This window comes from Saccostrea cucullata, unplaced genomic scaffold (assembly GCF_032062105.1).
Source record: "Saccostrea cucullata isolate Sc308-1 unplaced genomic scaffold, CSIRO_AGI_Scuc_v1 ctg164, whole genome shotgun sequence".
Lineage (NCBI taxonomy): Eukaryota > Metazoa > Mollusca > Bivalvia > Ostreida > Ostreidae > Saccostrea > Saccostrea cuccullata.
This window is the reverse complement of record NW_026937694.1, coordinates 262,829-278,612: the sequence shown is the minus strand read 5'-3', so window position 1 is coordinate 278,612 and position 15,784 is coordinate 262,829. Positions and strand designations below refer to the sequence as shown.

Sequence of the window (15,784 nt, the reverse complement as noted above, 5' to 3'; positions counted from 1 at the left end):
TAATTACTTTATAATTTTGCATGATAATGCTGTAGATTTTCTTCCTTCATCCGTTAATCTACCAGGAAAAACTTGAGTAGATGTGAATAGATTTCTGATTTAAGTCCCTCAATTAAGAGATAACGACGTGACATCTCCATCTGTATATACAGGATGAAATATAAACATGGTTATTTGATAAAAAGAACTAAATATATTAGACCTCATTCATCTTACACATACAAAAAAAGTTTCAATAACATTAACCCAATGATAAATTTAAAGTTGGTAGAAAAAAATTAAAACATTGAAAACCTTTTTTTAGGGGGGGGGGTACATGTATTTAGAAATTTACTTCGCAACAATGATGTAAATTATTAATATTATGGGCTATCAATTGATATTTATTTCTTCCAACAGACTGTAATATACTAAGTAATACTATTAAAGATGAGATGGTGGTAACATAGCAGTTTTTTAATGATAAAATCTGGTTATTTTATCTTCAGAAAATCACAGAGCCATATAAGATTAATTGATTGATTGTATATGGTTTAAGTCCCTTTCGAGAATTTTTCACTCACATGGAGACGTCACCTTATGCCAATGAATGGCTTCAAATTTAGACCTATACTTGGGATTCGGGGCCATTAACCATTGAAGGTTCTTTATCGTGCCAACGCCTACCGTGACACGGGACCTACGTTTTTAAGGTAATATCCGAAAGACCCGTGACTTTCACTTTCAGTGCCGAGCGCTTGCCGAAGGAACATTCACTACCTATGGTTACGTCTTAGGTTACTATATGTTTACGTATTTAGCAATAGTAGAAGTACAACAGGTTTTGTACAATAAGGAAGTTATACTTTGTTCAATTCAGGAAGTTTTTAAAATGCACTTAAAGAGCCATTAGCTGCCTTACCGACGACATGGCCAATTCAAGTATTTAAAAAGGAAATCACCTGTTTCTAGATCTATTTATACATTTAGATACATGTTCATGTACCCTGAATTCTAGATCAAACTACATGTTTGTTATTATTTGAGGACCAGAGATAAATTTAATAGTTTCAAGTTTGTTACATGACAATAATTTTACTTGTTCAATACTGTTAACAGGATTGTTAGAAAATTTTAAAAATAAATCAAGCTAGCAGCGATGACTTTCGGTCATTAAAATAGTTTAGGACTGTTTTCTCCCGAGATACTTTTCAAAGTGTAATGTTGTATTATATGTATCTCTTACATTATTTATACATGAATTATAAAATAATAAGAGAAAACGTAGGAAAATGTACAGAGAGAAAATAAAAAACTAAAAGCCTAGATAAGAAACACGCACTTTAATATTCGAACTCACGATCTTTATGTCTACCAAGCGATCATACCACTACGTTACGCAGTCAATGTAATAGGTTGAGTTGAGACAGATTTTTGGATCTTAAAATTATTTTGAGAAGAAAATTAAATACATAATTTCAATGTGTATTATATATTTATATACTTTCAGTAGAGTGTTATCAATGAATAAAATTACCTGCCTAGTTCCAGCGATCTGCATATAAGAATTCACAATACCCTGTTATGTACTCGAACATACAATATCATTAGTATATATCATTAAGTTTTATATGACTGCCATGGGGAGAGTATGACAAAGAACTATGCACACTAACTCTCGATTCCAGCCTCTATTTTACATAAACACCTTCTATTGAATAAAAATGACATTGTGCCATTACTTTTTTTAATTGCAAACATGAATTAACCTGTATATACCTGGGAGTATGTAATTCAATCGGTAGCGTATGCATAAAGCATAAGTACTTTAACAAAAGCAGATTGTAAAATTTTTACATCAGGATTAAAATAAAAAGACTTACAGTATTAACACGAGTTTACATGACTTTGAAACTTTTTACTGGTCTCACTATTATGCATGCATGAATTTGAATTTAAATTTAGTCCATTCTACTTTTCCATATGAAGGTTTTACCAAGTACTGCACATGTCTTCAATTATATGGTTTATCATCACCTATGATCCCTTTCCCAAATCAATCATCAATGCAAATGCAAAATTAAGACCAATTAGCTGTGACATGTAGCATTTACAATAAATATTCCAACCAGGGCAAGTAACTGTTTGATCCCCTTTGAATCCATTACCCAGAGTAACGCTTTATCTCTATTTACTAAGAGACATGAAGCAATATGTGTCTGTGTGGAAGGGTGGGGGGGGGGGGTACCGATGAGTAAAAAAGGAAACGAAACTTAGGCATGGAATGTAAGCAAAAAAGGAGGTGGCGAATGGAGCAGCCTTTGAAAATGTCCTTACTAAAGAAACCCTAAAATGAGTATTCTCGTGTGTCAACCTTTTTAAGAAAAACAGTGCATCACTTTGAGTCCAGTTTGAGTCACAATCTTGATCATGTTATCTTTGCAGGTATATGTATCTGTTTAATTGCTTAATCTACTGATGAGCCCGCATGGGGCGACAGCGCAATATAGATTAAAGTTTGAGTTTTTCATTTTTTTGGATTTCGTTTCATTGTTATAGATCTTCAATATTTTTAGGTGGTAATATCAGTGCAGGCTTATGCAAAGGAAAATCACCAAACTTTTTTTTTCACGGACCTAAATTTAAATACACGCACTGGGAACAAAATGTTAAGATGACAAACACTTCGCATTTTCTTGTGTAAACTTGGTGTGTCTCTAATCACGGCCAAAATCCTCTTTCAGTCTGGAGGCTAAAGACGGACTCTGGACCGTGGCTTGAGTGTTGATTATCGGTGTACTTAGGCATTCGCAATGAACTCGTATATAATAGTCCATAGGTGACATATATTAGACTTGTATGTAAAAGTCTTTTCTTGGACTTGGAACTTGTATAAATGTATTCATAAAACATGTAAATATCAATTTCCGAGAACGTAAAAGAATATTGCAATACATTTTGAACCTGGGATGTAAAATAGGCGTCGGATAGGCACTCATAGGCGTCGGAACCGGGGGGGGGGGTGGGGGGTTAGGGCCTCTTTTTTGCAAAGATAATCATAATATAGACAAAGAACATTGGAGCGTAGGTTTAAAAAGAAACTGTATTGAGAGAATTTCGATATTAGCCCTCCACCCTCCCCCTCCCCGAAATAGTATTTTCGTGAAGGACGAAGGACATTTTTTTTTCGCTTTTCAAGTTTTTGGTTACTTGAATATTTTGTTCTCCTTTACTTTGCCCCCTTCCACTTTCAATTTGCTTCCGACGCCAATGCATATATATACTTCCATTGTATCTCCCACTTCGCTACCCGACCTTACATGTAATTCCCAGTCATTCTAAAAATAAATGGACGAATTCATTAGATAAATTATGAAAGAAATAACTGTTTCAAAAAGCAAAAACATAATAATGATTTTCTTAAAGACATATCATTGAACTTGGTGGAAAAAAAATGTCCACAGTTAATGATATAAGTTTTTTGGTCAATTTCGGTTCATTTTGAAATCTGCAAATAATCTGTCCGTTAGAGTAAATTCATTATTGAAGTTAATTGATTTGTAGCGATATGCTATGATTACTTATGAAAGAAGATCCATGCATTTTTATTTTCGAGAAGTGGTTAGATTTCCTTTTATTTAAGATAAAAAAAAACTTATTTATATTTCATTGCAATCCGTTATGAACGCTTTTACAGCTATGATTCCCGTCTTGAAATTTGTAAATAAATGAAGCGACATTAAGATTTGCAGTGTAATGCGTTTTTAACATTAGACCTACATGATGTTTAGATCTAAACTGTAACTACATGCATATATCGGTAAACATTAAAAAAAAACATGTGTTTGTTATATCTTAGAGCTGAAAGCGATCTTAAAATTTCTAGTTAAGATATATTTTAATGGCGCATTTGTAAATGACATAAAAAAAAGAAATTGTTTTTGTAGAATGACTCTCTCCCTGTGTACATAACAACCATGGTAACAGAAAGGGAAATAATTCAAACGAAATTAAGTTTCACGATTTTTAAAAATTAAATATCCTAGTGTATATTCATTATTTTAATTTTATGTTCCTATACATTCATTTTATATTTGATAAAGGTAATGGTAAGAAAAATAATCGCGTCAGCTAAATGCAGTTCGTGTGGTAGCAAAAATATATCTTTCATCGAAATTTTAACACCTAATATGTTTCGTCGTTGTGACAGCTTTTCCTTTCAAAGTACATATAAAATACTAGATTGAGAGCTCGAAAAAAGATTTATAAGCTTGTATATTTAAAAAAAAAAATAATGACAAATCCGAAGAGTAAGAAAAATGTAACGACAATACGTAATTATTTGATTAATACTACAAAATTTGACAGGAATTTCTGAAACAGTGGGTGCGCGAAATCTGGGCGTTGGGTCAAGAACTACTTACCATAAATATAAATATTCTAAAGCTAAGGAAAATTCCCTTTATAACATGTTTATGGCTCAATACGTCTCTTATATTAACTCTTTAAAAAAATAAATATGTTACATATATTAAAAGAATCGATTTATTTTACACCGAACTTATGAACAATTTCATTGTGTACATGTAAAACGTAAGATGACGTCATAGTGCATTTTGTTTGCTTTACTCGAAAAAGTTCCAATATTCAACAGCAAATATTTCTGTAACGGGTGCTCGAACCTTTCAACGTCCAATAAAGAAAATGTAGGTAAAATTCCCAGCTTTTAGGTTATGTCATTCATTTTTTTTTATCGTGTGCTGTAATTGAGATACAGCCTACAGAAGATAACACAAAATCAGTCATTTATGCGTAATTTTACTAACTTCCTGCAATTATATTCAATGTTCAATTAAAGTTTACGATAATTTCTTTACATCGCAGAGAAAAACTGATAATAAAAAATAATTGTTGTGTTTCCTCTCTTGTTTCAGAAAATATCAATTGTTTTATTATCCAAGTTATTTACAAAACGCCGTGATGCTGAAAATGCGTCAAAAGGCGCACTTGGCCGTTAAGGGGTTTTAACACACATAATGATGTTTGTGTTATTATTTTAGCATTAAGTCATTTTTTAAAGATGTATTCCATAATTGCAAAGGTATTTGCAAACATATTAAGTAGTGCGTGAGTGCGCATTATGAAAATATGTTTGCATAAATTCTTGCAGATATGCGAGACATATATTTGAAAAAAAAAATGAATAAGTGTTTATATTTTACTTTTTCTAACTCGTTGTCTTGTTTTTTAAATTTGAATTATTATTTAGAATACTTGAATTATCTCTAGCGTAAGTAATAATCAATATAAGTAATTTTAATTTTTGATTTTCGCTTCTGATTTTGTTTTTGCACGGTATTGAACGTTTGTGACGTCAGAATAAAAGGCAAATTATACATTGTAACCTTTTTACCCCTGTTCTGTGTTATAGTGTATTAAAATAAAATAAACCAAAAATATAGTTTCGGTTTTAGGTTACGATGACATATCTTGTGCATTCAAGAACAAAAAAAAGATACTGATCTTCAGAAAATGTGATTTTTTAAAATTTAAGCCATTACTCTAGTATTATTGCTAATTTAGTATGATTGACTTTCTTGCCACATGTAAAATTCAAGCTATTGAAATATATCTATGGTATAATTAGATTTGTAGAAAGAAATATTCAGTACGTCTGACGTAAACTATTTAGCTTATTTTCTCCATGTTATAAAAAAAAACCACTTACATCCATGAAGCGGTTTTTGTTTAGTACAATAATGAATAAAAAATGCTCATCTATTCAAAATACCGCATGGATGGAAAATATAGAGGTATGTTTTTAGAGAAGCATAATCTTAGACGTACATTACTGAAAAACATAAACAGCAGATTGACCTAATATTTATCTAAAAAAATATCTTTAAAAAATCTTAAGAAAGGAGAAATGGAATTGGCAGAAATCACATTAAAGCGTATTGTCCATTTGTCGGATTAAAGAGGTTCCACTGTAACAGTTTAACAACAAATCAATCATCATCCTAATTCTCCGTCCAGACATTTTCACTTATCAGTGTTTGTAAATGAAACATCATTTCTAAGTTCAAATTTATTACAACACATATAAATTAAATCTTTTTATAAACACATACAGTAGAAAAAAAATACATTGACTTGTTGCTTAAAAGAGTTATTCAACCCCACTCTTTTACCGAAAAAAATAATGTTTACAAGTTTGCCACTTCATGTTAAACATAATTTAAAAATAGAACATAGCGATAAAGATTAATTTAAAATCGGTTGATGAATGATCTTTCGTCTGTAAAGAAAAATAAATTAATGTTTGAGAGAAATAAGAGCATAATATTTTTCTTTAAAAAAAGAACTTTAAATATCTATTTGAAATTTTCACGTAAATAGAAAAAGAAATAAAAATTTTTTATTGATATTTAAAGATGTTTACCTAGTTACGTCTAATCATCATGGTGGTCCCCCTCACGTATGTCCCAGTCTTTATTGTAGGAGACCATGGGTTGTACCAGGACCCCGGGGACCAGCGACCATTGAGGAAGGCGAAGTGACAGCGGTTAAACCACCATCCTCCTCCGTAATCCGCAGCACAGTTATATACATTATATCTGTCATTATCTCTGTCTGGGGTGGAGAACGACATCCCAGACAGAGCGTTGCTGCTTCTCATGCTGTCTCCTGAAATACAATAGAATATGAAATATAATAGAATTAAATAAAATATGAAATATAACAATATAAATAGACATAACATTCATCTCAAGTCCACCTGCCATTATCTCTGTCTGGGGTGGAGAACGACATCCCAGACAGATCTCTGTACGAATAACCTGTGTCTAACATACCGTCTACTGTGAAATTAAACAGAATGAATGACAGAGGTAATCAATTCATATATCTTTAATCTAATTGTCAAACAAAATACTGAAGTATTTGTAATATATACGGCTTTAGGTGCTGGAAAGAACGAGCAATAATATTTTTTAGTTCAGTCCTAGAATTCCCGGTGTCTATACTAGCACCTGCAGAATAAGAGAAAATATATAACATAGCTAATATTTATTAATTTGCATCACATAAATCTTAATACTGAAGTACGTCTGAGATACACAGTTTCAGGTGTTGTTTCTTGTAAAAAGAGAGAAAAAAATGCAAGCCAACAAAATAGTGCGCAATTCACATAGTATCCTTTCTAGTGTAACAATAAACCACAGGCCTTTTGCACTATTAAAGCCTAGTTTTTTTTAGGGGGGGGGGGTCACTGGACACTGGAAATATCAGAAAACATTAATAAATGAATTATTCATATATGTCAGAGACCGTGCGTTTAAAATTTATGAAATGCAAATCATTCAATGAAACTCATTCATAATTGTTAAAATATAAAATATAATGTACCTGTAAATGTTTTAAAATATTATGTTCATTAAATAAGGCATAGGAATTGTAAATGTAAAACCCCGTGTGGTGTTTTGAATATGGATTTGTTTAACTTTTTTATTAGAATAAATTTCCGATCAATGTTTTTATTATCAAATCTTCGTAAACATTTCGAAATTTAAAATAATGACGCTCTGTAAACTTCTTATTCCATAGTGGATACAAATGTGAATAATTGAAAATCAGACTAGATTTTCATTTCATAGAAAAAAGGTATAGAATGATAGCAAATGTGAAATACTGTGAGGTGTTTCGCATTTGGCTTTTTTTTTAATTTGAATGCTTTTTTTATCAAATAATTTTTTTAAAAAATTATTTTTTTGTTAAGATTTTGATATAATATATAAATTAAGCTCTGTAATTATTTTTTTCGTAACAGTTGAAATGTAAATTATTAAAAAATTATCAGGAAACCCAAGCTGAATAACAATGGTTAAGCAAATTTAATTACTGAATTTAGTTATTAAAAAAAATAACATATATTTCCTGACATTTAAAATCAATAGTTTGAACTTTTAGCTACTTGACAATATAGAATTCAATGTTTGTGGAATTATACTTGCAAATGATAATCTGGAATAATTAACAGGTTAAATTAGCGTGGAATCAAAAACGTATACATAATATCATAAAAAACCGTATAGTTCTCTTTTTTTAACAACTTAAAAATACTTTCAGTACAGAATTATTTTATGATGATATACGTATTTTGAACAAATGTTTAGGAACTTAACCGGCATACACTTACCTAAGGTTCCCGTGGCAGGTCCTGCAAGAAAAAGCTGATATTTTCCTGCTTCGTTGGAGACAGAGAATCGGTCGTACATTTGATAAAGTGTCGTACCATTCTGGAGAGTGATGGATACATAAAGGGATGAGGTGTTTTCTTTTGTCAATTGATGGATTACGTCATTTCCTGTATAAATATATATGTGAAATCAGCTGAAAAATTCATTGCAATACAGTTAATTCTATTAAAATTATGAATCAACAGTAATGAACAATCAATTTTTTTTCCCTTGGCTGTAGACAGTAATGCTAAATTTGGTCTTATAAAAATATGCCGCTAAATGATTTTCTTCTCTCTTTTTTTCTAATTATTTGATGTATCAATCTAACACGATATGTAAATATCGTAAAACATATATTAACTAGTGTTACATTCAGATCTTTATTACGTTTTGATTTTTACCTGTCACAATTTTTTTTAAACTTTGAAGGAATAAAATGTTGTTATTTGAAAGCAATTTAAACTTACCAATCCAGATATCCTGTTCTGGTGAACCAAATCCATTTTTATATTCCGTCCAGGTCCTGTTAAAGTCCAAGGATCCAGTAATTCTCTTTTGGATTGCCTTTAAAGATCACACATATAGCAAATCATTGTTTTCAACATTTATGTGATCAATATGTTATAATATAAAACAAAACTATTCATATTTCTTTCTATTTTCTGTTAAATAAGAAAAAAAAACATTGAGTGTGGATATGAATTGTACAATATACCCTGAAATATAAATCATCTACAAACCATCCATCCCCCGCCCATTGTGGTCATATCGCAGTACGCCTGGACAGGACTGGTGATGGTTCCATAGGGATAGATTTCATACACCCCTGAATTAAAGTATCCATCTGATTGAAGGTCCTTACAGTCTATTGGAATAACTAAAGCAGAGAAAAACCCACAATCCATAAACGATAAATAAAAAACTAGGAGACTTATTGTTCACAGAACAATAAGAGGTCTTTCCACCTTCTTGAATTTCGAATTTGTTTTATATCTGTCTCCTTCAAATCAAATTCCATGAAAAAGAAACCAAAATTGTCTTAAATATATGTATTTTATACAAAAATATATTTGACCTTGGAAAATATTCAAGGTCAAAGGTCGAAAAATAATCGACCTCTGCTTCTACGAATAGTTTTTAAGTTATATTTAATATATACAAAGACGTTAAAGGGCAATAACTCATATAAGGGGTCATATATCCTTCTTTTTATAAGTAAGTTATGCTAGATTCAAGACATTAGTATGTTCTATCTACAGTTTCTGAGGAGTAAAATTACAAGGTTTTTCATAAATAACTTTTAAAATAATCTTTATACAAAAATGAAATATTTAAAACAGTTTTAAGATACATATTATTGATGCAAATACATTTAGTATATGTTTGAAGACAAAAGAGATATAAAAAAATTTCTCAAATTTGGAATGATTGACTTTGACCTTTGCATTATTTTTGATCAAAGGTATATTATGCAGTTATATCCCATGTCTCTATCACTTCTCGTTTTGAAAATTTTTTAATTATATCTAAAATTAAAAAAGTTTCATGGGAAATATTTGAAGGGGTCAGAATACTTTCGCACTGAAAGATTCCAGAGTCCTCTTAATTAGTCAAAGACTTTAGTGAAGGTTTCATATTTCTACAGTTTACGGTTTCGAAGGAGTAGCGATAACAAGGTTTTCCGTACAAAGGGCAATAACTTTTGATAGGGTCAATCTTAAGGAATACGAATTAAATCTTTAAAAAAGTTTTAAGAGTACATATTAAAATTAAGACAGTTTGTATATGTTAAAAAAAAAAGATATAAAAAGAGCTTAATTTCTCAAATTTGGAATATTTTACCTTTGACCTTATTAATTTCATGATCAAAATAACTAAACCTTATGCAGAAAGTCCTATGTCTCTATCACAAAATATAAAAATTTTTAATTATATCTAAAATTAAAAAAGTTTCATGTTAATAACGCGCGAAGGGGTCACTGAATACTTTCGCAATGAACAGATTCCAGAGTTCCCTCAAGTAGTCAAAGACATTGGTGAAGGTTTCATATTTCTATGGTTTACGGTTTCGGAGGAGTAGCGATAACAAGCATTTCTTGCGAAAGGGGCAATAACTTCGAAAGGGGTCAAAGTTCATACACGTTGGGTCAAATTTGTTCATAACTTTTAAAGATATTTTACGATGAAAAGTTAAAGTCTTTTCGATAAATCTTGAAATAAAAAATCAGCGGTTCCAAAATTAATAAGAAACAGAAGTAAATTTATTTTCCACAGAAAGGTAATGGACTAGATCTGCACACCAAAAAATAGTGCAAATACCATAAAAAATAATACTGGAATCATACTATGTATATACAATATATAGAAATAACTAAAAGAAAATAATGCTGAAATCTTACTATGTATATACAATGTACAGATAAAATTCATAAAAATAATGCTGGAATCATACTATGTATATACAATGTACATAAATATATTTTATTTTTTTAAATATTTACTGGAAAGTTATTTTATACAATGAAAACAACTCAAAGAAAAAAATACTCGAATCATACCATATATATACAAGTAGTGAGAGGATACATAATACATGTACAAAGGAGTACGGTTATATGTTTATTAAATCTTGTAAATTTCCTAAATACTTTTTGTGAAGCATTTTTTGTTACGGAAATTGAAATGATTAGAAATAATAAGACCTGACTATCAATTAATTAATAATGTTGAAATAAAGATTCATGATATTTATCCTTTGTGGCATGCCCAAAGAAAAATAACAGATATACATACCATTGAGTAGTGCACCAGCGATCCTCATTATGATACTTAAGACATGAAGATCCAGGGGTATATAATTTTTTGAGAGTGAAAAAAGATACTACACTTCCCTTTGATTCGCTGCACACCTTATCAATGCCAATCTCTTATATTTTCCTATAAAGTTCTTTTTTATCAAGCCATTTTGCGGTGTATTACAGTGAAATAATGGTAGTGGCACACAGAAAAAAGGATTAAAACTAATATATAATAACACAAAATAGCCCATATTAATTAAAAAGCACATATCTGCGCTGTGAATTTTAAAAAACATAATGTAGAAAAAAAACACCAATTATAAATATATAAAAATATACATCAGTTACTGGCTGATTTAAATTCAAATTTTATTCAGTGGATATTGATTTGTCGAACAAAATAAACCTAGACCTATTGTAAGGGAATAGTTAGTCTCTCCATTATGCCCCCAAATATATCGGTGCCCTTGTGAAGATGTATAGGCCTTTAAATTTGGAATCTTTAGGACTATGATTAAAAGCTGTACATATTATTATAGTCAAATAAGGGTAACATAAATTATCATACAAAAAGTAATCAGAAAAAATTGCATAACCTGTGTTGAATGTATAAAATGAATTCATTGTGGATTTTTTAAATTTTGGAAAATAAAAATATAAAGCCATTTTGAAATACTCACTAAAAAGAATAAATTTGTAATCTTATTTAAAATTTACAATTATTGCAAAATGCGATGATTTAGACTCTAAAAAGAGTAAAAAATTTATCGTGCCCAAGCGCTAGGTGAACATTGTTTTTTTTCCATTATGGAGAGTCATCATATAAGCCATTTTGAAATGCTCACTAAAAAAAACTATTACAACAAAAGCAGAGTAAATTTTAAACGATATTCAGTCTTAGCGACCTCGGCACCATCGCTAAAAATGTCAAAATTAATTCCTCGCTAAAAATTCTGCTAATACGGTTTTTTTTTTTCAATTATGAAAATATGAAAAACACCTATCCCTCTGTGTTCATTGATTGATTGATTGATTGATCGTATGTTGTTTAACGTCCCTTTTGAGAATTTTTAACTCAATGGAGATGGCACAACTAGCCTGTGGAGAGTAGAAAATTTTGCTCTTACTTGGCACTCAGCGCCATTGGTTATGGAAGGGATCTTTTTCATGCCAGCACCTACTGCGACACGGGACCTCGGTTTATACGGTTTCACCCAAAGGATCGGTATCAAAGTCCGACAGTGGGAATCCAACCCGCGACGTAAGGATTAAATCCTTACATCACAACTCTAGAGCAGACGCTCTATCCACTGCGACAAGTTGGCGACCTATCTGTGTTCAGTAATCTAGAAGTGGAAAAAGAATTAGATACCTTAAATGATCAGTACGAACTTGACCCTGCAACAATGCAGGTAACAACGTTTGGACAATTTGAAATCACGAGATCTTACCTAAGTAGACTGAAAGAAAAATACAAGTTTTCAACTTCATAAACATCCATTCCCCATGATGAATTCAATTTCAGGCTTTTTTGGTCATTGACAGCTGCTTTTTCAATAAAAATTGAAAACGTAAATTTACTTACCTTGTAACTTGTCATTTGCAAAATTATATTGTTAAAACAGATTGTGATTTCACACACAATTACTCTGAAGTTGACATAAAAAAATGTTTGCGTTTCGCAGCACAGTTAAGGTTATAAACGGAAATATCGTTGATTTTTTTTAAGATAAAAACTAACTACATACTTTATTAGGATGGGCGATTCTTTTTAGGACTTCACTGATATCAAAATAATGTAATGTGGTTGAAATCTACATGTTGGGAACATTTAGATTTTTTTTATTTCGACGTCACATGATTTTAGGAATTAAACTTGCAGATTAGAGGTCATCTATAAATTCCAATATTGCAAGGGCATAAACAAGTTAAAAATCTTAGTTTAATTTATAATCCTTTTCAACACTATATGTAGTTTGTGAAAAGTGCAGCGAACCTATATAGATTCCTTTTTATAATTGCTAAAATTTAATTTCTTGGACGGCAGGTTGAATATTTTGCTGGTCAATTACATTAAATATAGCTATAATTAATTTATTTGCTAGATTTCATGAGGTTCGCAGCACTTTTCAAATATCTTAATGCGTCTTGAGTGTACATGTAAAAACTTGACAAGATACATTTAGGGTATGCCCTTGCAATAAATCGATGATTTATTAGTATAAGGCCCTTCCATTACGTTTTCAATGAATCTGCATACAAACACACGACAGTATCACTTTTCTGGAGAATGTACAGACAGTTTATAAATAAAATACTAAAACAGACATCGCACCCAAGTTAACGTCCTTTTATTTAATTGCAAGTAATATTCTATTTAAGAGCAAAAGACATTTTTCATTATATAAAATGTGAATTGATCAGCCTCTCACTGTGTACAAACTGCGTCATTTTTGCGAGATGACGTCACATTGACAAGTGCATTGCGATCACTGCATCGTTTGTATACTGTTGTGTGGGATTTAACAAACGACAAAACTGCAAGTAATAGTAAGTGTGTATGTAGTATACAGCTATCCAGCTGTTTGAAATAGCAAATGATTTTATCTTGTGGTATTTTGAGGACCTTATATTATGTGTGACGTCATATATGTACTGTAACATTTCATGTGGAGAATAAAATGAGTAATGTGTTAACTTTATGTATTCCCGGCTCGGCTTGAATTTATTACTCGATTTAGCAACACGAAAGAAAGCGCATCGAAGCTTCGCGGAAATTGAAAAATATGAAAATCCTTGTGTTGTGGCCAAACAGTAATGGAATTTTAAGTGCATTTCTTGTGTTGTAGAAAAAATGGAGAAAAAGAGGGGTTAATCACTGAAATCACTAATAGATATTGTTTTCTTAGGCCTGTTTACAATTAATTAAGATCTTTTAAGAATTTCTACATCACTGTAACGTTAACCTACCAGTTTCTACTTTCGGTTGACTTTAGAGCTCTAAGAATCAATTTTATCAATTTGTAACCTCATTTTTTAAAAAGTATAGTTTAAGTTTGAGTAGAGGGGTTCAGACACCATTTTTTATCCTGTTGACTGAGATGTTGTTTGAAACCGCAAATTTACGCTTAATTTATTTAGTTGATCTAGTTAACATGATTAATATGATTAATATTGATTCGACAGGACCGTCCGGATTTTTTGTGTAGTCCAATTTTAAGACATGTTTAAGAGGAAATTATGTGAATTTATGAAAAATTAGCGATTCTAAAGACAAACCATTTGACATATTATTGATAATTATCTAATTTCATCTGATACATGTAGCACTTATTTAGAAGAAAAAGATTAAGTGAATAGGAAAATATATTTTTGTAAATTTCTTTAACATGCATCATGTTAAATTAAAGCATCATCCTGATGTTTAAACAAATATTATGAGAACATTTATTCTAACTTCAGGTTTCCCGTAATATAGAGTTGTAAAGTAATGTATTTTCTTTTAAATCAACCTATTATTATTATAAACAGATTATAGTGAGATACATGTATATATCCATTAGCATGATTAGGTAGAACAAAGGGTTTCAATGTTTTTGTTTGCCATATTTTTTAGTTAAAAGCATTTAAATCGCAACAAATTCATATTAAACTGAAAAAAGTAACGAACAGAATGTTGGAGAGTGCAAGGTGTTTTTGTTAGGACTTATAATTAAAAAAAAAACTTAATTTGCAGTCAAAAACATTGTAATACATTGAAAATATTTTATTAGTTATTTATTGTAAAAGTACAAAATTCGTTTGGGATTAAATTTTGTTTTTTTGTTGATCACAATTTTTAACCAAATTGAATTCTATACGAAATTATATATTTTTGTATATATTCATATGATTAAGAATAGGTTGACTTTCAAAACAACAAAATTAAATGCCTTGAATCTATTTTGGATGACAAATCAACAATTTAAATTTTATCCTCACTAAAATTTGTGCTTCTACAGTATTTATGAAATAGTATAATGCTGCTACATGAACACTGTATTTATTCCAGTTATTAGGGATTAATTAACATTTTGCCAATGAGATAATTAATCATACTATATATGGGTAACTAATGCATATAGTGTGCAATTTTGCAATTATTAACATGCACATATATTCCAAAATTTTTGCATTATCATTGTCAATATCTACTGCTACATGTATCATGGTGCATGATGAGAGCCATTCATTGTCATTTCTAAATTGCTTAGACACTGAATTGCTTTGACACTGAAAAATGAAAAAGTTTTTTTTAATCAGGATTAAAGAAAATTAGAAAAGAAATTAAAAAAAAAATAGAAATTCTAGATGTAAATTTAACGTGTTTTACAGAGTCAAAGTTCTCAGCATGCTCAAAATGATGAGAGCAGTTTTTAATTCTTCATAAAAAATAATGGGTTTAAATGAAGTGATTCTTTTGATGGTATAAAACTTCCTGTTGAAAGTGAATTACAATGTCTAAAACTTTAAACCCTGGAACATATCAAATTTTGAAAGAAAGCCAAGCAGTTAACAGGTTAATGATGTGACCTTTTGTGATGACACTTGAGATAAAAAGATAAAAGTTGAAAAATGAGCATGATGAGAAGTATAGTATATATATATATATATATTTATATTAGGTATTTTTGTTAGGGGTTACGTGTATCAAATTACTACAAGCAAAAACAGACATGCCATTTAAAGATTTCACTATTTTACTGATCATGCAGTCGTTATTGAAAA

General features: G+C 30.3%; 1 protein-coding gene across 1 annotated transcript; it reads right to left on the bottom strand.

Moving 5' to 3' along the window:
• Window positions 1-6,421: 6,421 nt before the first annotated feature.
• Window positions 6,422-8,255, bottom strand: LOC134248674 (ficolin-1-like). The gene is made up of 3 exons (XM_062731070.1): window positions 8,177-8,255; window positions 6,762-6,839; window positions 6,422-6,666 (listed from the first exon to the last, which is right to left on the bottom strand). The coding sequence occupies exons 1-3, from the start codon at window positions 8,253-8,255 to the stop codon at window positions 6,422-6,424; spliced, it is 402 nt and encodes a 133-aa protein (XP_062587054.1).
• Between the last annotated feature and the right edge of the window lie 7,529 nt (window positions 8,256-15,784).

What these genes read in the sequence shown, in the direction of transcription:
- LOC134248674 (XM_062731070.1), bottom strand. Translation starts at nt 8,255, where the DNA reads ATGTACGACCGATTCTCTGTCTCCAACGAAGCAGGAAAATATCAGCTT. An exon ending in ACCTGCCACGGGAACCTTAG is followed by an intron (nt 6,840 to 8,176) that starts GTAAGTGTATGC and finishes TTAATTTCACAG; the next exon opens with TAGACGGTATGTTAGACACA. An exon ending in CACCCCAGACAGAGATAATG is followed by an intron (nt 6,667 to 6,761) that starts GCAGGTGGACTT and finishes ATTGTATTTCAG; the next exon opens with GAGACAGCATGAGAAGCAGC.